This window comes from Callithrix jacchus, chromosome 17, assembly GCF_049354715.1.
Source record: "Callithrix jacchus isolate 240 chromosome 17, calJac240_pri, whole genome shotgun sequence".
In the NCBI taxonomy this organism is placed as follows: domain Eukaryota; kingdom Metazoa; phylum Chordata; class Mammalia; order Primates; family Cebidae; genus Callithrix; species Callithrix jacchus.
This window is the reverse complement of record NC_133518.1, coordinates 14,416,009-14,439,808: the sequence shown is the minus strand read 5'-3', so window position 1 is coordinate 14,439,808 and position 23,800 is coordinate 14,416,009. Positions and strand designations below refer to the sequence as shown.

Here is a 23,800-nt window from a genome sequence, read left to right as displayed (position 1 = left end):
TAGGGGAGGGATAGCATTGGGAGAAATACCTAATGTAAGTGACGGGGTGATGGGTGCAGCAAACCACCATGGCACGTTTATACCTATGTAACAAAGCTGCATGTTCTGCACATGTACCCTAGAACTTAAAGTATAACAAAAAAAAAAAAAAAAATTCAAAGCCAGTTGCAGGGGTGCACACTTGTCCAGCTACTGGGGAGGCCAAGGTGGGAAGTTCACTCAGTGCCATGGGTTTGAAGCTGTAGTGCATAATGATCATGCCCATGAATAGCCACTGTGCTCCATCCTGGGCAACATAGCCAGATACTGCCTGTAACCGCCCCCCAAAAAAATTAATAAAAAATTGAAAAGTTTCAGAGAGTAGCAAACTGGGGGAAATAAGTTTTTCTTCCCTTAAGATCTCTTTTCCCAGTCTTCAAAGATAATGAGTTAAAAACTTGCTGTATAACCTTTAATAATTTTCATATGCACCTATAACCTCTTTCTTTCCCTTAGCCCCAATAAAAGAAAATCAGAAAGCAGACCATCTTATTATCAATACACATCCAGGGACATATTTGATAATATCTAACATTTGACTTAGTTTAACTCAAACCTTTTTAAATCACCTTGCTGTAGCTTTTTTTTTAAATCATCCTTAGAGACAAGTAATAGGACAAACACTGTCACTTTCACTGATTCAATGTATGGTTACACTGATGTTTGAAGTCACGTCCACAGTTCTCATTGAGGTTCATTAAATAGTTACAAGAAAGTTCCTGCTGTATTGCTTTAAAATAATTGAGAACATTATTTGGTAAGTCACATGTAGGGATTTTCTTTTAGAATCTAGTGCTAAGGAAAGATGATCAACTCTGAGAAACTGGAAGACTCTTTCCTGTCTAAAATAAAGACTGAATCACTGACTATATTTCCCACTTTTTGCCTTGACTGCCAGGGTCCTCGGGGCCAAATTGGAAGTTCAATCATAGAAATTGATTTTTCTAGTTAGTATATTTTTGTGGTTTTCCTTGGCTATGAGATTGATATAGTTTGGCTCTGTGTCCCCACTCAAATCTCATCTTTAATTGTTATCCAAATTATAATCCCCAGGTATCAAGAGAGGGACCTGGTGGGAGGTGATTGGATTGTGCAGGCACTTTCCCCCATGCTGTTCTCAGGATAGTGAGGGAGTTCTCTCACAAGATCTGGTTGTTTAATAAGTGTGGGACTCTTCCCCCATGTGCTCTTCTCTCCCTCCTGCCACCATGTAAGATGTGCCCTGCTTCCCCTTCACTTTCTGCCATGATTTTAAGTTTCACAGAACTGTGAGTTAATTAAGCCTCTTTTGTTTATGAATTATCCGGTCTCAGATATTCTTTATAGCAGTGTAAAAGCACACTAATACAGAGCTACTATTTCTATGCCATGATTTCATTGTATTTTTCGTTTAATTATAAGCTGTTTCAAGTATTTGGGGGGAGCATGAAAAAGATTTAGATAAAATGGGGAACACAAAGTACCAATAAAAACTTAAATTTACCAAGATATTTACTGGAAGAGCTGGGTCTGGAATTACAGTTTCCCAAATTTTAGTTCATGCAATTTCCTCTCTTCTACATGAAATGAACAGTGAGCGTTTCCTTCTTAACCATTTTATGTCTGTTCTTAAAAGTATGGTAATTCCACAAACATCGTGGCTGGGTGTTGTTTGCTGGAACTTGTGCTCCAGCATTTGAAGGCCACCACCCCTTCCTGCCTAATTTGTTGTTTTCAAAGGCAGTTTTTCTATAATGCAGTGCTGGGTGCCTGGGGTTTGCCAGCAAACACAACAAAAAGATAAAGGTGGCGTATTTTTTGAAGGACCAATAAACAGTCCCTCAAAAATGCAGAACACCATTGTTCTGTCAGCCTTTCTACAAAGGAATGGCAAATATCTACCTTGAATAAAAGAATGTTTAAAAAAAAAACACTTTGGCGAGCAGAGAGTGAGTCATATTTCAACAAAGGATCAGCACAAGTCCTGTTTTGTTTGAGAGTCAGTCATTTTTTAAAATCAGGTACTTATGAGAATTTTAAATTGTATTTTATTAAAAAACCACCTAACTTAATATATCCTGTGATGAACTATGACTTTTTTTTTTTTTTTTTTTTTTTTTGAGACGGAGTTTCGCTCTTGTTACCCAGGCTGGAGTGCAATGGCGCAATCTCGGCTCACCGCAACCTCCGCCTCCTGGGTTCAGGCAATTCTCCTGCCTCAGCCTCCCGAGTAGCTGGGATTACAGGCACGCGCCACCATGCCCAGCTAATTTTTTTGTATTTTTTAGTAGAGACGGGGTTTCACCATGTTGACCAGGATGGTCTCGATCTGTTGACCTCGTGATCCACCCGCCTCGGCCTCCCAAAGTGCTGGGATTACAGGCTTGAGCCACCGCGCCCGGCCTGAACTATGACTTTTTATTGACTGTGTATAAAAAGCACAAGAAAGCTATTGGTAAATCTTTCCTTTTTTGTCAAAAAAAAAAAAAGAATCCCGATGAAACAAAACACACAAAACCGTAGTGTACTGGGATGGCGAATGCCATAGACTTTCAAAAGCGCCCTCTACTGCCAATGGCTTTAAATTTTTAACTATCTATTATATAATAACAGGCTTTGGGATTTCATTCTTTAACCAAATGGGATTTTCAATATATTAGTAGAAAGAAAACATATGCAGGAAAAAAGCCCCAGACATATTATCTCGAGAATATAAATAAGCAAATATATATAATAGTATCAGGCATAATTTTACATATCCTGAAAACGCCGTGTTAATTGTTAACAGGAAGAAGAATACGGTCAGTCGTTCATCAAAGATTTATTGAGTCCTTCTAAGAGGCACCATGTCAGGCATTCGGGTCACAGAGGTGAGGCTGACGTGACCCCCACATCAAGGGTCCTAGCCTTGAGGGGGAGTCAGACCTACTTGCAGATAAGCAGTGTGTCATGTGTAGAGTGCAGTGTGAGACCTGAAGAACAACCCCTAAATCCTCCTGAGAAAGAAGGAGTTAGGAAAGGGTCCTGGAGGAGGCTGGCAAAGAAAGACAAGAGAGAAAGGCTCTCTAACGAGAGCAGGGACTGTTGGGTAAGAGAACATGGCATGTGTGCGGAAGAGAACGTGGCGTGCGTGCGGGGGAGAACGTGGCGTGCGTGCGGGGGAGAACGTGGCGTGTGTGCGGACTCACGGTAGTAAGTTCTGGCTTGGCTGGCTGTACTACAGCACAATGCGCAGGGGCGGCCGAGAGAGGATGCTGTAGAGCAGCAGCTCTCAAACATTTTAGTGCCAGGACTTTACAGTCTTAAAAATTATTGAGCACCCTTCCCTCTCCCCACGAAGAGTTTTTGTTTATGTGGGCTTCATTTATTTATGTTTACTTTTAAGAAACTGTTGGCTGGGCACGGTGGCATGTGCCTGTAGTCCCAGCTACTTAGGAGGCTGAGGTGGAAGGATAATGAGCCTGGGGGCATCGAGGCTATTAGCCGAGATTGTGCTACTGCATACTGCAGTCTGGGTAACAGAGCAAGACCCGGGAGGGGAGGGGAGGAGGAGGGGAAGGGGGAGGGTGGAATGGGGAAAGGGGGAGGGGAGGGGGGAATATGGGAATGGGGGCGGGGGAGGGTGGGAATGGGGAAGAGCGAAGGGGGAGGGACGGGGAGGGTGGAGCGGGGACGGGGAGGGCAAAGGGGGGAAGGAGAGGGGTTGATAAATTTGAAATGTAGTTATTAATGTACTTAATTACATGTTATGTTAAGCTCTATTTTATGAAAAAAACCCCTGAATTTCTCAAATACAAATTAGTCAAAAATGAGGCATTATATTATGTTTTTACAAATCTCTCTAATGTCTAGCTTAACTGGAGACAGCTGGATTCTCATACCTGCTTCTTTCTTGGATCTGCTGCAACATCATATGTCTGTAGCAGCTGCAAGACTCCACTGTGCACTAATGAAACAAAAAGTGGCAAAGTCAGGCTGGGCGCAGTGGCACCTGTAATCCCAGCACTTTGGGAGGCCGAGGCGGGTGGATCACGAGGTCAAGAGATCGAGACCATCCTGGTCAACATGGTGAAACCCCGTCTCTACTAATAATACAAAAAATTAGCTGGGCATGGTGTGCGCGCCTGTAATCCCAGCTACTCGGGAGGCTGAGGCAGGAGAATTGCCTGAACCCAGGAGGCGGAGGTTGCGGTGAGCCGAGATTGCGCCATTGCACTCCAGCCTGGGTAACAAGAGCGAAACTCCGTCTCAAAAAAAAAAAAGTGGCAAAGGCAAATAATACAGTATTATAGAAAAAATTTTGATTTTGTGGGCCCCCCAGACCAGTTCCATGTAAGGAACTGCTGCTGCAGAGGTAGGCAAGGGCAAGGTCATGAGGGAGAGCCGGACATACAACATTAGGTGGCTTGAAATTTGCCAGTAGGCAGAAGGACTTGAAGCTGAGAAATACCCTGTCATGTCTGAGTTTTAGTTCATCGTTTTTGCAGCTGTGGAATGGATATATTTGAGGGACATGAAATTGAGGGAGACAAGAAAAGTAGAGAGTTATTGCAATTGTTTGGGCAAGAAGTGATAACGCAAGTAAAACAGTGTGTCCAGGGATGGGAAAAAAAGGGAATTGAGTTGGGAAATATTTGGGAAGTAAAACGGATTGGGCTTGGTGATTGATTGAAAGTCGGAAGACTGGAGGAAATATGGAAAATGTGTAATTCTAGCTTGGGTAAGTGAAGAGAAGGTGATACGATCAAATGACATAGGGACCATATAAGGTAATGGCAGTTCAGGGAAGAAGGTAATGCATCTAGATTGGGGCTTGCTTCCCTGGTGGGCCCAAGGATGGCTCAGGAGAGACATTTGGAGGGAGGGTGAATGTATGACTCTGAATCTTGTGCATGTGCATATTTATTATAAAACTTGAGCTTAGGGCCCTTTATCTGCATGGGCCCCTTTTATAGGTACACAAGATGTTGCTTTTTAAAGATACACATAGGTAAAAATACTTTTTAACTGCAGTTAGTATCGCTGATTCTTCCCACCGCAGCTTCATCGTGATTCCCCACATTAGATGGCTGAGTGGCTACCGGCATTTTGGGGACTCCCTAAGGAAAAACTGAGCTGGGGATACATTTAGCTTGAGTTTAGAAGGGTATATTTGTTATTTGCAGCTGTTTAAGTTAAGTTATTGCTGGCTCATCCAGTAGAGGAACAGCTTCCAGGAATATCCCATTCTATGCATTGCAATATGAATTTATTCAATGGCACCCAGCAAAAGAAATTTCAGCAAAGTGAAGCAAAAACAAGGTTAGAAATGTATGGGGTCAGAGGGAAGCTGTGAAAAATTCTCTCAATCATCAGACATAAAAAATGTAAAAAGACTTTTGTTTCTATCAATGACTAATCAAGATGGAATTCTCTTCTGGAAAGAATTGTGGTGCATAAAGATGGCTCTGAACTCTTCATCACTCCCTCCATTGTGTGGTAGCGTCTGTTTCCCCTCTCCTTAAATCTAGGCTGGTCCTGTAATTTGCTTTGGCCAACTGAATATGGTGGAAGTGATGCTGAATAACTTCCAAATCTGGACCTTAGAAGACAAAGCTTTTTGCTTTTGCACACTGAGAATGTTCTATCTTGGCCTCCAGATGCCATGCTTTTAAAATTACAGTTTGGAAGGAAAAGCCATATAAAGGAGAACCAAGGCTATCAGCCAACAGCTGGCACAACTGCCAGCCTCACAGTGAGCCATCATGGAGGTTCTAGCTCGGTGTGACTCCGATGTTTGCAGTCCGGGGAAACATCAAGTTTAGCAGATGGCCTGTCAAGTTAAGCTCAGCCCACCCAGAATCCTGAGAAAAGAAATGGCTGTTTTAAATTGCAAGTTGCATAATAAGTAGTTGCTTGACAATAGATCAACAAATTCCTATTGCATCATGCATAATTTTAAACTCTCCTTTGGTGTAGTGGTGCGTGTGTACATACACAAAAATTTCTCATTAATGGAAATTGCATGAAGTAGAATTTTGTGATGTTGATATTTGTCAACTTTTAAAACTACAGACGATTCAGTTTTGGGAGCAGAAGGAAAACAAAAGGTCAAGGGAATTTTTTGTTGAGAGGACAAATTTGACTCTATTTAGAGAGCTAAGAGGAAGGAGTGAGTAGGAACGGAGAGTTAAAGGTACAGAAGAGAAGGGAAGTACTTTAGCAAGTCCTCGAGTGAGACAATAATGAATTGGATTAATGACACGAATTGAGATGCTGGCTTTGTCCAGAAGGACGTTAACTTCATTCTGTGAGAGTGGTGGAAATGAGGTAAGCAGGAGAGATACTACTTACCTAAGTCAACCATTTATCTCAAAGTACAGTACTTAAAATAACGTCAACCTGCAGCTAAGCAAAATATTATTTCTTGATTTCATGGATTTAACTGGAATAAAAAACATTTTCTCTATTTAAAAAAATGAAAACAAAAAACCACATCTCAAAAGTGGTAGAATTGCTTTGTCTGGTTCAAATTTCTGAAACTCTAGGGTTAACTTCAGGCTGGGCAGAGTGGCTCACGCCTGTAATCTCAGCACTTTGAGAGGCTAAGGTGGGAGAATTACTTGAGCCTAGGAGTTCAAGACCAGCCTCATCTCTTTCTAAGAGATGATGAGACCACCATCTCCTAAAAAAAATTCTGTGGAACACTTACAGAATATGGTAGATAGGTCATTCTTTTAGGGCAGTTTACAATGGTTTTCCAGCAGAGCAAACAACTATCTGCTGAGAAAAACTTAGAACAGACCTCAGTTGTGGGAAAAAGGAGAAAAAATACTTCATTCAAAAGCATTTTTTGCTTTAAAATGGTAGTTAAAAACAGGGCTTCCTTTTTGTTGTTTAATTTTGTTTGGAAATATTTACTTTTTAGTCTTAGGTAATTATACTTGACATAACTTACTTCTAAAAAAAAGGCAATAATACTCTAATTTTTGTAAGTTTCATTTTTCTTGGTGAGGATTTATTCAAAATCAACCTTAAAAAAACTACTCAAGCCAGGTGCGGTGTCTCACACCTGTAATCCCAGCACTTTGGGAGGCTGAGGCGGGTGGATCACTTGAGGTCAGGAGTTCAAGACCAGCCTGGCCAACATGGTGAAACCCTATCTCTAAATACAAAAAGTAGCTGGCACAGTGGCATGTGCCTGTAGTCCCAGCTACTGAGGAGGCTGAGGCAGGAGAATCTCTTGAACCCAGGATGTGGAGGTTGCAGTGAGCCGAGATCATACCACTGCACTCCAGCCTGGACAACAGAGGGAGACTCAGACCATGTCCTCTCCCTCTCACTCCCCCCAAAAAGAGAAGAACATGGCAAATGGCAGTTACAGTGAAGCGACACCCTCAGGAAGGAGGCTTCAAAATCATTTTTTTCAAAGTCTACTGTGTGCCGTATTCTAAGTGCTGAGAAAATAGGAATGGCCAAGACAGACAAAGCTCCTCACCTTGTGGAGCTTACAAATACGTACGGGGAGAAAGGAAAACAGCCACATACATAAAGACATGAACATCAGAAGGGAGATGGAAAACAGCAACCATCAGTGTTGCAATCAGATGAGAGGGCCTGGGGACAGGGAGAGGAGTGGTGACTGGGGGGTTGGCAGATTGCCTGGCTGAGGTGGACTTCTCTGAGGCAGGAGTATTTCATCTAAAATGTCAACAATGAGCCAGCCACGAGAAAATCCGGGAGGGGATCCTTGCAAACAAAAGACACGTGCAAATGATGTCACCAGCCTCTCTCACTCTAATGACACAAAATGTACAGATAGCAGTGAGCTACCCATGTGTGCCTATTAGAAATCATATTTCCATGTCCATTCTTTGGGATTTGAGGCATCTGGTGCTAATATGTGTATCTTCTAGATGTTTAAATTGAGGGTTCATTAGAAAATCTGATTTATAAAAAAATTTAAAACATAGGGAATAAAAAGAGAGTAACAAGAAACATAACATTAAAATGCACATAGAATTTAAATTTAAATTCCCCAAAGGAGACGTCTTGACCATCCAGCTAAGTATAACCACACAGCAAGAGGTTTCTTAGGGAAGATGAAAGTCACTCTAACAGAACAGGAAAACCAAATTTATACATTTGTGTGTGATCATTTCAAACATTAAAAATTCTGTCTAGAAAAAAAGTTTTATAATTCCTATGTTATTGACATAAACTAAGCATAATAAACTCAAGAGTGAAATGATTAGATTTATTTGTAATGATAGCGTCAGTTCGAGAACTTGCCTTCAGTGATAGTGATGCTTTGGCTGAAATAATTCAGCTCAAACTCTTTGCATTATGATCATCCTTTCCTAACATGTATATTAAGGTCATAAGAGTCTCAGGGCCCGCCTGGGTTTTATGGATATTCTAGCCAGTCCAAAGCAGGTATCGTGTAAACAGAACAACACATACTTTATCCAGATATGAAACGAATGTCATCAAGAGGCCCCGGAAACACGTCTGTGATTGATTGATAGCTCAAGTACTTCAGTGGGCAGAAGACTGGAGAGAATTGTGGCTAGAGATGTGGGATACAGAAAGAAGAGAACATTGTCTTCAAATGGGAAACAGTAAATGAGACAAGGGGAAATTGCTGGGAACACTGTGGACCCCTCGGTGCTGACTGCGCAACCCGAAGCTTCTGGAAGAATTGGCAAAACCTGAACTATCTGAAATAGTAAGAAACTGTTGTTGATTTTTAATCTGTAAATTCTCTTAGAATCTGGTTTCCCCAAAATGAGTTATTTGCTTTGGGATGCTTGTTACTTACTGTATCGATTATATTTGAGAAAATGAAGAATAATGTGAAAAGTTAAAATGTAACTTGTGACTTTGGCTCTGCTGAGCTGTAACTTGTAACTTTGGCTCTGCTGAGCTGTCGTTGTAAAAACAGGAACTCTGTCTAAAAGACCAACCACATAGCCTGGCTGCCGGAGAGAGATGACAGCACGTAATAAGCTTCTGGCTGCAGAGAGCCTATAAACGGACGTGTAATGGAGAGGCTCATTACCCAGATTCCTTTCCCAGGAAAGGCATATTGATTATGGCCCTGGAAAGGGAATGCAGCCCTTATGGAGGGACGCATGAGGGGCGTCTCTTTGAAGGGAAACCTCTGTGGAAATATGATACAAAAGTCTTTCTTCTCCCACTGCTCCTCCCTGCCTGCATGGGGGCCTCCCCGCTTGCAGCTTTGTGGTCAAGCTGGTTGCCCTGTGTCAGATCCTGTTCCCCCTGCAGCTGTGAGCCCAGTGTGTTTCTTGCTGATAGTTTAACCTCTATTCTTGCTAAGGTATATGGTTTTTATGCTAACGCACAGAAAGTAACTTTTACATGGTTCTGCTTTTACAATACATTATGATCTTTGGTCAACAGTTTTTACTTATGTTTCTTTTTGTATAATTATCACTGAAACTTTGAGTAACCTCACTCACCCTCCCCTATTGAAAGAGCCAGATAAAAAACAGGTTTTCAGGGGAATGTGAGACATCCACGGAACAGCATTATGTGGTGTCTCCCCCGGGCCCAGCTTTAACGAAAAATGTTTCCTTGTCTTTTCACGGACACACTCGATCACTTTGAGAGACATTGAACCCACGTTGATGTATTGGGAGCTGGTCTCGTAATAGGAAATGAAAGAGCACATTCCCAGATGGAGCAATTTTATTTCCAAACATGATTCAGAACAGATAGATGCTCTGCTACCTCCACACTGGATTTTCATTTTATAAAATATATTTACAATTAAAATCTTTCATAAAATCTACCTTTCCCTTTGTAGTGGGAAGTAAGCAAAGTCAAAGGTTAAAAGGTCATGCATAAAATATATCCACCAAGATCAATTATATAATAGTCTTAAATTCTTCACAAATCAATGATAAAACTTATACTTCGCTATATAGCACTTCAAGGTTTTTCTTTATATATTAATGTTCATATTTCACAATTTTACAAAATGATTATCATTTTCATAAAATAGGAAAACAAAGCCACAGTACAAAAAAAATCAATCTGCAGAGTGCAAATATTTTTTATAAGAATAAAAACTAAAATAATGAAACTCAAATCCTTTATCAGAAACAGTGGCTGGCCTCTTTTTCCCTTTGCTCCCTTTTCATCTGAGAGAGCCTTTTAGAGATCAGGATTCATTCGTTGTCTGCAATTACTATAGATTTGGTCTCACAATTTTGGGGAAAAAAGTCATTTTAAGGAACTCTGTGTATATATTATATTTTCTTTTTCTTAAAGATACACAACCTCAAAATAAGGTCCAAATATTGGTTTCATCATGTGGTATCAAAAGAATAGTATAGGCCGGGCATGGTGACTCACGCCTGTAATCCCATCACTTTGGGAGGCCGAGGTGGGCGGATCACAAGGTCAGGAGATCAAGACCATCCTGGCTAACATGGTGAAACCCCATCTCTACTAAAAATACCAAAAATTAGCCAGGCATGATGGCATGTGCCTGTGGTCCCAGCTACTTGGGAGGCTGAGGCAGGAGAATCACTTGAATATGGGAGGTGAAGGGTGCAGTGAGGCTTGTACCACTGACTCCAGCCTGGTGACAGAGTGAGACTCCATCCCCCCCGCCAAAAAAAAAGAATAGTAGTATATGAGGAGGATACTTATTATAGAATAAGAACTAAAATCCCAATTTTTTAGGAAAAAAAAAAAGACCCTCGATAATGTATGTGTCTGTGTATAAGGAACTATGACCTACCAACAAACCACATAAGAAGAGGTGAATACAATTTGCCAGTCTGACAAAACAGTTGGTATGTATAGTTGCAAGCGATGGAAGAGATCTCAAGGATCACATAATTCAGCTCTTTGATTTCAGAGGCAGGAAAGAAGAGGCCCAGAGATGATAAGTGGCTTGCCTAAGTGCATTAGCAAGTTAGCATCAGTGGTTATTTTTATACACACACAGGCACACAAACATACTGTTGCATTGACTTCTGTTTTGTACATAAACTGCTACTGGCTCATACAATACATCAATAGGTATGCAAATTTTCATTTGCTGTTTCATAGCCGGAGGTGGGAAATACCCATGCTTCCCAGGAGTGAAATGGTTCTACTTTCTCTCCGTGGTGCACTGTAGCATGACTTGGCTCCACTGCTGCTCTCTGCAGACCCTAAGAGTAGCATTGGGGAAGAAGGTAGGATGGCAGGAAGGCAGGCAGAGATGCTCAACTCAAATCAGCATGGGAGTGTCTTGTGTCAAAGATGTTCCCATTGGCAGTGAAGACTTTACATGGAGTTAAGCTTGGCTGTTGAAACTTCCAAACCTGGCTGGAAGGAAATGAGGGATCTAGGCACCAGGTGCCAGTGTAAGCCCTTCACCCAAAATATGAGCTTCTGTTCTTCTGACCCTAAAAAGCAGAGCTGAGCAGTGTGTGCCTTGCCTAAGCTATTTAACTATAAACTTGGATGACTTCGCTAGGTGCAGTCATCGTTTCTAATTATTTTAACTTGTATACGCATATAAACATGAAAATATTTGTGCCTATGGAATAGTAGTATTAATAGCTATTATATCATTTCCACAGAAATATATAGTTTTAACTATAGGGAAAGGTTTAAAACCCTAAGGTGGTTTTTTAAAAAATACCATTGTTTTTAATATTTATGACAGACAGCTTTCTGAAAAACCTTAAGTCTAGCTATGTATACTAATATTAAATAACTTAAAAAAATAAACAGTACATTATGTTGTACCAAAATAGCTCCATTTAAAGCCATATAAGTGAAAAAATTGAATTTTCAAGAATAGACTAGACCTTTTAAAGGTATTTTTCATAATTTTAAACTAATATTAAATGCATTTTTTGACTGTGCCAAATATATACACACTGCTCTTGGTACCTTATGTCAGAAGTATTTTTACATGAAACAACAGGTTGTTGTATTTATCTGTTTTTACCTGTTCTATAATGAAAAGTTTACTCTAAATCTATATAAATTTGCTCCCAAAGATGATCTCAAGGAGAAGGGGGACAGCACAACCAAAAAACAACAAAAACTTAATGCTGTATAGATATCCAGTGCATGCAACTCTGTATTTTCTAGTAACAGTGATGGAAAGTAACTTTCAAGTATCACTGTAAGCCAACTGGACTTACAGATAGTTATCTCATAAAATAAACATTCTAGAGGAACAAAGTCCTTTGAGAAACTTGTTCTTTCTAGAAAGCCTTTGCCAGAATTCCCATAGGAAACAAAACCATCCATTCACAAAGAACAGAGGGTACTTGGTCCTCAGTACTGACCTGAAAGTGCACACATTTAACACTGCTCTGAACTCAAGGTAAACTAGCAGAATTGAGGAGTCCACGTTTTCTTAACTTCTTAAAAGGTCACTCTACCATCCACAGCTGGAAGAACTGCTTCTGAAAAGAAAATCCTGATGAAGGCGGGACCCAAAGCTATTTCCAGTTCCTAGTCCTGCTTTCTGTAGCTCTTCGTATGAGTATAGTTGGCTAAAATAACAAGAACAGAGAGACTGGCCCACTCTGGGAACCAGATTCAGATGTTTTTGCACTTCAGTTAGTTAAATTCATTTTTTAAAATTAGGTTATCACAAAGTCTTCAGTTATGGAATTGAGATTCCATAATTCACAAATAAAAGGGGATGGGAGAAAGAATTAGTCAACTAAAAAGTGCATGTCTTTCCAAAGCAGGTGAAGGAGGTCAAGAGAGGCTCGAGCCTTCTGGAAGTTTTGCTCATTTATAGGTTTTGATCCAGCCAGTTGATATAACTATTCCTAGTCCGGATTCCCACTGAGAAGTTGGTGGGCCAGCTGGTGAAAATCATACATCCATGAAAGCCATCCTCAAAGTAATCCAGGGTCACCTCCACACCAGCACTCTCCAAACGCTTGGCATACATGATCCCATCGTCTCTGAGGACGTCATGCTCACACGTCAGAATGTAGGTCTTTGGGAGGTCCTGTAGCACCGCCTGGTCGGCAATGAGCGGGGCGGAGCGGGCATCCAGCAACTGAGGAAGCTCCCGGACAATCCCGGCATTGCCTGTGGTCTGCACGACAGGCTTGTAATTCTTTATGATGGATGCAGGCAAGAGGGATGTCCAGTTCAGACGGGCCCTGAGGGCAGCAGCCTCTTCCACATCAAGCGAAGTGTGATTGTTAACGATCATTGCCTGCACAAAGTCGTAGTTGCCTTTGAAGTAGTCCACCCAATATTTCACCATGACATAGCGGGGCAGGATTGGGGTGTTCATATTTTGCTGATAAGATGGTGTGTTAAAATCTAAAGCTTGAAGAACTGGATAGATTAAAGCTTGCAGTTTGAGCTTATTTTTTAGGCTGGCGTCTTGAGTAAACTAGAGAAGAGGAAGCAAATACAGTATTTCATTTTGCACGGCTTCTTTATAGAAACCATACGTGATAGAGTAGCTTAATGTGTTACTTTTAATTTGTCAGTGGCATAAGTGTTACATTTCTACCAGGCACTGTATAAATAACATAGTTTAAAAAATAATTCTCCATCATTACCATCACCACCCTACCAAGCTGCTAGATACTTAATTAAGAAAGGTATGATGTTGGCTGCGCGCGGTGGCTCACGTCTGTAATCTCAGCATTTTGGGAAGCCGAGGCAGGAAGACCATAAGGTCAGGAGTTCAAGACCAGCCTGACCAACATGGCGAAACCCCATCTCTACTAAAAATTCAAAAATTAGCCGGGCATGGTGGTGCATGCCCCTGTAGCCCTAGCTACTCAGGAGGTTAGGCAGGGAATCGCTTGAATCCGGGATATGGCGATTGCAGTGAGCTGAGACCGCACCACAACTCAGTTTTGAGTGAACCCTATACTTTATCTTTAGGCACTTAAGACACCTGGGTATTATGAATGAATAATGTGTGAAAATTATTTAATTTTTCATTCTCTACAAAACCCCAAAAAAGGTCATGGCTTCCCAGGGAGAAAAAAAAATTAGTTTGACTCTTCCAGAAGAGAGAAGCAGAAGAAACTTATTAAACAGATTACGAGACTCCAGAGTGTCTTAGTGGGACCTCAGGGCATGCCTTCTGGTCAGCATCAACACGCTTGATGAGATGAAATTTAAATAGTCTGGCATTGCACCCTCCATTCCACATAATGAGCACATGGCATAGAGTGAAGTTGTCCTGGGAACGTGAATGAGTCCCCTACCTCAACAGATCTCAGTTCCCCTGCGCCTCCCCACAGTGTTAATATATTGCCCCATTTTGCAATTCTAGTGTGCAAAATTATATATTTGTCACATAACATCTAAAAGAAAGCTAACTAGCCATGAAGCTTCATACACAACTAAATGATCTTCAAGGTAACTTTAGCTTTGCACTTTTGCTTCACACCTGGACTTTAGAAACCCATCCCAGGGAATATGTGACTGCTCCAAAAGCATGAAGGATGGTCAGTAGACAGTACTTTGAATATGTGCCAAAGAGCGTACACGCATCACCTCACGCAGTCCTTGCCACAGCCCTGCAATCAGATGGCATTGTCCTCATTTTTCTGAGGCTCAGCAAGGTTAAGGGACTTACCTAGTGCCCCGTTAAGGGTGGGCCCTGAGTTAGATCCCAGTGCTGTCTGGCTTCAAAGCCAAGAATGCTCTCTCCACTGAGCCATGACTTTCTTCTGACTGTATTTGAATGGGAAACTTACCAGTGCCAAATGGAGGATCAAGTTAGTGAATTATAGCAAAAGAGTTAGATAGAAAGCAAGGGACATTATAATTAAAATGACAGATGCTATTTGAGGACACCAAATGAAATGTGGAGGTGAGAAGGCAAAGATTAGTAATGTCATCCAAACAGGAAGAAGATGTGGTGTTATCTTTGAGTTTTCAACACTGCCAAAAATATTGGGGTGCTATTAGAGCTAGACATAGTTTTCAAAGAATTCAACCAGGTAAAGCTCATAGTAACTTGTAATATTTAAACAGCTGAATTAATTTTTTCTTTTACATTAAAAAAAAGTTGGGGAGGCCAGGTGCAGTGGCTCATGCCTGTAATCCCAGCATTTTGGGAGGCCAAGGTGGGCGGATCACGAGGTCAGGAGATTGAGACCATTCTGGCTAACATGGTGAAACCTCATCTCTACTAAAAATACAAAAAAATTAGTCAGGTGTGGTAGCTCACACCTGTAGTCCCAGCTATTCAGGAGGCTGAGGCAGGAGAATCATTTGAACCTGGGAGGTGGAGGTGGGAGGGGGAGGTTGCAGTGAGCTGAAATTGTGCCACTGCACTCCAGCCTGGGTAACAGAGCAAGACTCAGTCTCAAAAAAAAAAAAAAAAAAAAGTTGAGGAAACAAATTTTGATGTTTTAATTTGGCTCAAAGTTTTATAGAACCATCTTAGGAACTGGAATTTAAGCAAAAATACTCTATTCTGCAAGTCAAACATGAAAAAGGAACAGGGGATCCTTGAGTTCCATACATAGCCCTGAGAAGCAAGGGATGTCATCAGCCCTTCTCTAACAGTGATTGTGATCAGGGATTTTACAAAGACCCATCAATGACACTTCCTCCACTCACCCGTCTTCCTGCTTCAATAAGATGTCTGAGAGCTCTCCAAGTATAATCACATGAACAACTTGACCATCTAGGGACCCGCTCACCCAACTATGCCTTTGCTGGATGTAACGGAGAATGCGTTGGTCTGATGGACCTTACTTATGCACCACTCCACCCAGCAGCACCTCAGGACTGTGGGGTTACCTGTTGACCAACGGCAGCAGCCAGATTTCCACCAGCACTGTCACCAGAAATGCCAATTCTGCCTGGATCAACCATATACTTCTCTAAGACTTTTGGCTCCAGGAAGTACTTTGTGGCTCGTACAACGTCATTAATTTGCTCAGGAAAATAAACCTTTGGAACTAGCCGGTATCTGTAGAAACAAAAGTTGTATTCATTTAAGGCCTTCACCCATTTTTCAGGACGGTTAAAATTTACGGCTAAAAGAAGTACTTCTTTTAAATCTGGAAATAAATAGATAAGAAATTCAATGAAATTATTGTATGAAAAAGAAAAAGATAAAATATAAAAGTAAACCATTTTCTTGTGAATCAAATACTTAGTTTTAAATGTGATGATTTTGTATTAGTAATAGTACTATTTTTCGTTATCAGCCATCAAACCAAACCTACTTACCACCAAGAACCAAAATAAAATTTCAAAGTAAAAGGCGGATGTTGATTACAAAGACGTGGATAGGTAGCACTGTAATAGATTTTAGAATTTCATTTCCGGAAGTCAGTATTCCATTCATAATGCCTCTGGGTTAAGAGGTGACTAGGCAGCATTAGCCACTTCATTGATCTCACATTTCCTAAGTCCATTATTTACTTAATAAAATTATACATCACTGGAGAGGTCCAGACCACCCTGACACTAAACCCAAGCAATGCATTCACTGCCTGGAAGACAAACTAAAAGGCCACTTGTTAACCAGAAAGGGAAGAGAAGTTTTCCAGACAGCCTAGAGCAGGCCCTCAGGGAGACTTCTGGAGCTCCTCCTACTGGCCCCACTTCGCAAGATCAGAGTCCTTTGGAATCTACTCCGCACACCTGCTAGAATTCATATTCCCTTAAGATCCCCAAAGAACTCTGGATTTTCAAAGGCCCCAGCCGTAACATTATCTTACACATCCACATTGGCAGTCTCGGGTTGGAGTTCCCTCTCACTCTCCACTCTCCTCTTTTGCTTATTAATTCTCACTCATCCTTTAAGCCTTAACTGGAGAGTCTGGCCTTCTCTAGGCAGCCTGCCTTGGTCATATCTCCCCTTGATTTTTTGCTTGACCTGGCTACCATTCCTTGGTATTACTACATGCTGAGGTATGTCATTCCCTGTTCTTATTGCCTTATATGAATATTATCCGGGTTTTTCCTAAATATTGTGTTTTCTGATATCAGAAACTTTGTCTTATTCATTACTGTTTCCAGTATCAACCAATGTGAGGGGCAATCATCCATCCAACAAACTTTTTTTTGAGTATTAACATACCTTCATCTTGTGAAAGAAGAAACTAAGGCATAGAAAGTTACTCGTAAAAACTCAAAAAACAGAACAAAATTAGGTAGGATGAAAACAAATCACCTAATTAAAACCTAGTAATAGCAAAGACTCAAGACTTTTGATTTCCATCTTATAATTAGCATACTTATTTTCACAAACTAGTTTTTTCTAAGCTACTCTAAATAAGAACATTTATTTTCCGCCGTCTAAAATTCAGCTAGTTGGGCCATGCGGGGTGGCTCATGCCTGTAATCTCAGTTCTATGGGAGGCCGAGGTGGGCAGATGACTTGCGATCAGGAATTCAAGACCAGCCTGGCCAATATGGTGAAACTCTGTCTCTACTAAAAGTACAAAAACTGGGCCAGTGTGCAGTGGCTCATGCCTGTAATCCCAGAACTTCGGGAGGCTGAGGTGGGCAGATCACCTGAGGTCAGGAGTTCAAGACCAGCCCGATCAACATGACAAAACCCCATCTTTACTAAAAATAAAAAAAAAATTAGCCGTGCATGGTGTGGGCACCTGTAATTCAAACTACTCAGGAGGCTGAGGCAGGAGAATTGCTTGAACCTGGGAGGTGGAGGTGGAGGTTGCAGTGAGCCAAGATTGTACCACTGCACTTCAGCCTGGATGACAAAGCGAGACTCCGTCTAAAAAAAAAAAAAAAAATTAGCCTGGCAAGGTGGTACACACCTGTAACCTCAGCTACTTGGGAGGCTGAGGCATAAGAATTGAACCCAGGAGGTGGAGGCTGCAATGAGGTGAGATCACGCCACTGTACTCCAGCGTGGGTGAAAAATAGAGACCCTGTCTCAAAAACCATTGTTTAAATAAAATCCAGATAGGTAATTAAACATCTTGACATTCAGTGTAGACTCAATCAAATGGACAAATGTTTGTGAAATATGTTGATAAATACTGAATGTGGATCTGGTCAGTCAGGAATTATTACATTTTGAAACTAAATACAGTAAAAAAAAAAACTCCTTAGTGTTTGCCATATTGCAGATAAGATAAAATAAACTTTCTAATTTCTTACTTTTCCATCTGGGGTGGTCAATTAATCGTGCAAAATACTTTTTTCCAGTTGATTTTTCATTATGTATGAAAGCTGCTGCTGTATGATTCCATTTGAGCAAAAAAGTAGAATTACACAGTTTTGTCCACTAGGTGGCATCATTTCATATGATTCTATTTACCTCTAGTTCTTATTTGGGGGCGGCGGGGTGGGGGGTGGCGGGGAGGGGGTCTCAATTTTAAATCTTCAGTATGACCAAGCTGAATTTTTAACTTTAATGAAAACAAATGTACTTCATGACTCAAGTTGTAAAAACAAAGGTTATTTCATTTCAGCAATATCCCACATATCACAATAAACTGTTTTCCTAAAGCCCAAGTGGTCTGCACCAAGTTTGGCCCAGCCGTGGGACCCAGAATTCGGCCATGCCAGAAAAAAAAAGTCCCAGCTATTCGGGAGGCTGAGGCAGGAGAATCTTTTGAACCCAGGAGGTGGAGGTTGCAGTGAGCCTTGATCGGGCCATTGCACTCCAGCCTGGCGACAGAGTGAGACTTCATCCCCCAAAAAATAGTACCGAGTTCCAAACATGCTTATAAATAAGTGTGTGAGTTGACCTTTTCGTTCTATATAGAATGAAAGGCTAGATAGAGCAATAATCCTCCAGAATCGAGGGCCCTCAGGCAAGGAGCTGCTGGCTGCAGACAAGCTTCTCTTCTAGAAGGTGGAGGTCCAGGAGAACCAAGGGTCCACCATCTTCCTAAAGACTCTCCGAATCATTCACACTGACTTCTGTTTTCCTCAGTCGTCCCTCCATGTGTCTTCGCTCACATTTCATTCCCTCATTGCTCTCTGCCTCCTCCCTCTCCTCCCAAACCCTCATATTACACCACTTTGGTCTTCTATGACCAATCTACTTTTTCTAATGACGTTCTGCTCATCCTTAGGGGTTTCATCCTAACAACCACTTTCTTTTTTTCCTTTTTTTTTAAATTATGCTTTAAGTTCTGGGGTACATGTGTAGAGCTGCAGCTTTGTTACTTAGGTATACACGTGCCATGGTGGTCTGCTGCACCCAACAACCCATACATTAGGTATTATTCCTAATGCTCTCCCTCCCCCAGCCCCTACAGGCCCCAGTATGTGATGTTCTCCTCCCTGTGTCCTGTGTTCTCGTTGTTCAACTCCCACTTACGAGTGAGAACACGCAGCAAACACCACCTTTTTAAGACACCTTTTCCGACCCTTTATAAACGAGGTGAGGTCTTGCCTGTTAGATGCCTGTTACCACCTGCCCTTCTACTGCCATCGCTTATCACACCTTTAACATTACTTACTCAAGGTCTTCCTCTTCTAGATGATAAACTCTACGAGGCGGGAATTAAGTCATTCTTACATTGTCACGTCACCAGAATTTAACCATGGTAACTGGCACTAAACAGGAATCCAATAAATACTTATGGAATAAAAGAAAGAAGAAAGGCTGGACGCGGTGGCTCACGCCTGTAATCCCAGCACTTTGGGAGGTCAAGAGATCGAGACTATCCTGGTCAACATGGTGAAACCCCGTCTCTACTAAAAATACAAAAATTAGCTGGGCATGGTGGCGCGTGCCTGTAATCCCAGCTACTCAGGAGGCTGAGGCAGGAGAATTGCCTGAACTCAGGAGGCGGAGGTTGTGGTGAGCCGAGATCGCAGCATTGCACTCCAGCCTGGGTAACAAGAGTGAAACTGCGTCTCAAAAAAAAAAAATCAAAAACCAAAACAGAAAAGAAGAAAGAAGCGAGCCGCTGAGATCCAGCTCTGAACACACTGTTTCTTTTGCTGTTGTTTGTTTCCTTTTGAGACAGGGTCTTGTTGTGTCACCCAGGCTGGAGTGCGGTGGCGCAACCTCAGCTCACTGCAGCCTTGACCTCCCAGGCTCAAGCGATCTTTCCAACTCATCCTCCCGAGTAGCTGGGACTACAGGCATGTGCCACCATGCCTGGCTAATTGTTTAACTTTTTTGTAGAGACAAAGCTTTGCCATATTGCCCAGGCTGGTACTGAACTCCTGGACTCAAGCGATCCACCTGCCTCAGCCTCCCAATGTGTTGGGATTACAGATATGTGAGCCACTCTACCTGGCCTGAGCACCGTTTCTAAGAGAAACATCATGATCATATAATGCTGGCTGTACCTCAACTAGAGCAAAGGTTATAAAGTGCTCCTGAGTTAGCCTGAATCCTAGCAAGAATTACTACCTCATTATTTCTGGGGGGGGGGGGAAGGAGAGAAGGAAAAGGCCGGGCATGGTGGCTCACACCTGTAATCCCAGCACTTTGGGAGGCTGAGGCAGGCAGATCATGAGGTCAAGAGATTGAGACTATCCTTGGTGAATCCCCATCTCTACTAAAAATACAAAAATTAGCTGGGCATGATGGCAGGTACCTGAAGTCCCAGCTACTCAGGAGGTTGAGGCAGAAGAATCACTTGAACCTGGGTGGTGGAGGTTGCAGTGGGCCAAGATCGAGCCATTGCACTCCAACCCAGTGGCAGAGTGAGACTTCATCCCCCCCAAAATAAAAAAGTACTGTGAATTCCAAACATGCTGATAAATAAATGTGTAAGTTGACCTTTGCATTCTATAGGCTAGATAGAGCAATAATCCTCCAGAATCATCTAGTGCTTTTGAGTATCTGAAGGCCTTTTCTATCGATCGTCTAAAATGATTCTCGTGACAACGCTCTGCAGTCATTATCACAACTCAGCATGCACTTCCCTGACACGCACATTCCAAGCCTTGCACTGGGCGCTGGAGATGCAAAGGAAGGAAGACAGGATTTCTGTTTCCAGGAGTTCACATTCTTTTATTTTTGCTTTGTTTTTTAAGAGATGCATTCTCACTCTGTTGCCTAGGCTGGACTCAACTCCTGGGCTCAAGCAGTCCTTGTACCCCAGCCTCCCAAGCAAGGCACACCACCGTACCTCGCTGTTTCCCAGTAGCTCACATTCTAAACACACAGGAAGTGTCCTCAGCCCCATTTTGCACATGAATTTAAGTGACTTGCCTGAGGTCCCACAGTCATGAGTGATGGAACTTGACTGCTGTACGCTGATACCTCCCATCTGGATACCACGTTGTACAGATGAGGAACAATGCAAAGTTAAATAAAAGCAGTCCCTTCTGTGTTTTAGTTCTTTTCAAAAAGTCTTCTTAAACATACCTTACTCTTCTGTGTCTTATGATAAGCCTGGCGATAACTATTTTACTTGAGACAGATGCTGATGAGGAGAGAAGGAAATGGAGGAACGGTTTAGGGCACATGGCCATATAGCGATATGGAAGCCTGGAGGGTAAGCCCTGTGGTGAATGGCAAATCCGCAGGATGCCAGCTGAAGCAAGCCCAGCTTCTCTCTTTTTCTCAGGCCTGCAAGGAGCTGGGGCTACACAAGAAACCGACCGAATGGCTCCTGAAGCTTGTTCCTCAACACCGAGCCGTAGGGCCCCCTCTGCTGAAACCTCCCAGTGCTTTCCTCTGGCCAGCTGCCCAAATCATTTCCTCGAAGGTCTCTGCATTCCCAGACGGCACTGACAACCCTTGAGTAAGCTGGGAGGCCGCTCTGAGAGTCCAGAAAGGCCCAGGTGCGGTGGCCACTTACTCAGCGGATTTGGCTGCAGCTTTCTAGACTCTAGGGCTTTCGTCCACAGGGTCAGAACTGCTAAATGACTCTGAATAGACTCTTCCAAGAGACTGCAGAAGAAAAGATCCACTTACATGTGGAGGAGGAGCAAGGAGGTGGGGAGCAATGGACAGGAGGGCAGCTGACAGAGGCAGAGGGAAGAAGAGAAGTGAATACACCTGGGGCAAGAACAAGTGGCTGATGTCACGGCCCTACCACTCAGCATTATAAGCTTCCTTCAGTCGTGGCTTGAGCCTGGATCAGAAAGGTCCAGAGACCTTGGGAATTATCCGTCCTATTCCCCTACCCCATCTATGCGATAAGCTAGCTATCTGGCCTTATGCACATTACTTAGCTTCTTGGGTCTCAATTTCCTCACTTATGAAGAAGATACCAAAATATCTTGGATGCTTTATATGAGAATTAAGATGCTTGGGCCAGGTGCAATGGCTCACACCTGTAATCGCAGCACTTTGGGAGGCTGAGGCAGGCGGATCACAAGGTCAGGAGATTGAGACCATCCTGGCCAACATGGTGAAACCCCGTCTCTACTAAAATACAAAAAGTTAGCCAGGTGTGGTGGCGTGCACTTGCAATCCCACCGCTGCTTGGGAGGCTGAGGCAGGAGAATCACTTGAACACGGGAGGTGGAGGTTGTGGTGAGCTGAGATTTTACCAATGCATTCCAGCCCGGGCAACAGAGCAAGACTCTATCTCCCCCCCAAAAAAAGATGCTTCATGCATTCATTTCGTAAATATTTACTGAATGCTCACCATATGCAGAAATGTTTCCAGGCGCTAATGATTCAGCAATGAACAAAACGTCAATCCTAAAATGTTTGCCTTTATAAAGTTCATGTTGTCTATTTTCACTTACTACAATAAACATATAATAAGTTAAATATACGGTTTGTCAGATGCTGATGATCGCTTTGGAGAGATAAAACAGAGGAAGGTGGGTTGCAGTTTCACAAAGGCTTGTTGAGAAAAGGGTTGGCTGAGAGGATGGTATCTAAACCAAGACCTGAAGTAGAAGAGACATTTGCGCAACGTCTGCCACAGAAAAGGTGGCGTGATTTTTGTGTTATGTTATATTATCACAATTGTTATCATTATTATTCACCTTCTTAGTTGCCCAGAAAAGTGGCTTATACAGAACTGATGGAGACAACTCAAAATATTAATATTACTACTACTCTAACTAGTACTACTGACTATACCAATAAAATATGTTCAACATGCATTTCTGTTTCCAAGTCCAAGCTGTAGAACCTGACTCAAAGAGAACAACTTTTTCCAACTCTTGGCTGTAGAAGAGATTCTTTTAAAATCCTTACTGCTTTTTAGATTTAAAAAGTTAGTATTAACTGATTGCATATTTCTCTAGGTTTTTAGTTGATCCTTTTTTCAGAGGTTTTCCAAACTAAAGATGAAAATGTAATTTGAGGTGTTATATCAGAAATCACTTCTCTGATCATGCCCAGTGTGACTTTGGGCAAATCACTTTGCTGCTCGAGAGCTTTACTTCATGCTTTATCACTCGTAACACAAAGTAACTAGACCGTTATCTAGAATTACTTACTCAATGGAGACAATGACAGCACTCAGTTCCTCAGCCATTGCTGTACACAGCTCATCATAATACCTGATTTCTAAAAGACACAAAGGGAACAATCATCACAAAACACATCATTTAATAGTGTCCACTGTTTTTTGTTTTGTTTCAGATAGAGTCTCACTCTGTTGTCCAGGCTGGAGTGCAGTGGTGTGGTCTCGGCTCACTACAATCTCTGCCACCCGGCTTCAAGCAATTCTGCCTCAGCCTCCCAAATAGCTGGGATTACATGCACCTGCCACTGCACCAGGCTAATTTTTGTAGTTTTAGTAGAGACAGGGTTTCACCATCTTGGCCAGGCTGGTCTTGAACTCCTGACCTCGTGATCCACCCACCGTGAGCCACTGCACCCGGTCCTGTCCACTTTTAAATTCTGCTATGTGTGAATTGTTTTTAGGCTTCAAGCTAATAATTAAATAATAAAAAGCAA

General features: G+C 42.1%; 1 protein-coding gene across 2 annotated transcripts in view; it reads right to left on the bottom strand.

The window, feature by feature from the left end:
* Positions 1-9,690: 9,690 nt before the first annotated feature.
* The window catches only part of NCEH1 (neutral cholesterol ester hydrolase 1), a 59,762-nt gene continuing 45,652 nt past the window's right edge, over positions 9,691-23,800 (bottom strand). For both annotated transcript variants that reach the window (XM_002759380.6, XM_078353836.1), the window contains exons 3-5: positions 23,338-23,407; positions 15,778-15,949; positions 9,691-13,396 (exon numbers count right to left, since the gene is read on the bottom strand). In XM_002759380.6, coding sequence (XP_002759426.2) covers positions 12,779-13,396; positions 15,778-15,949; positions 23,338-23,407 — 860 coding nt within the window. In that variant the 3' untranslated portion in view covers positions 9,691-12,778. The remainder of the gene's footprint in view (positions 13,397-15,777; positions 15,950-23,337; positions 23,408-23,800) is intronic.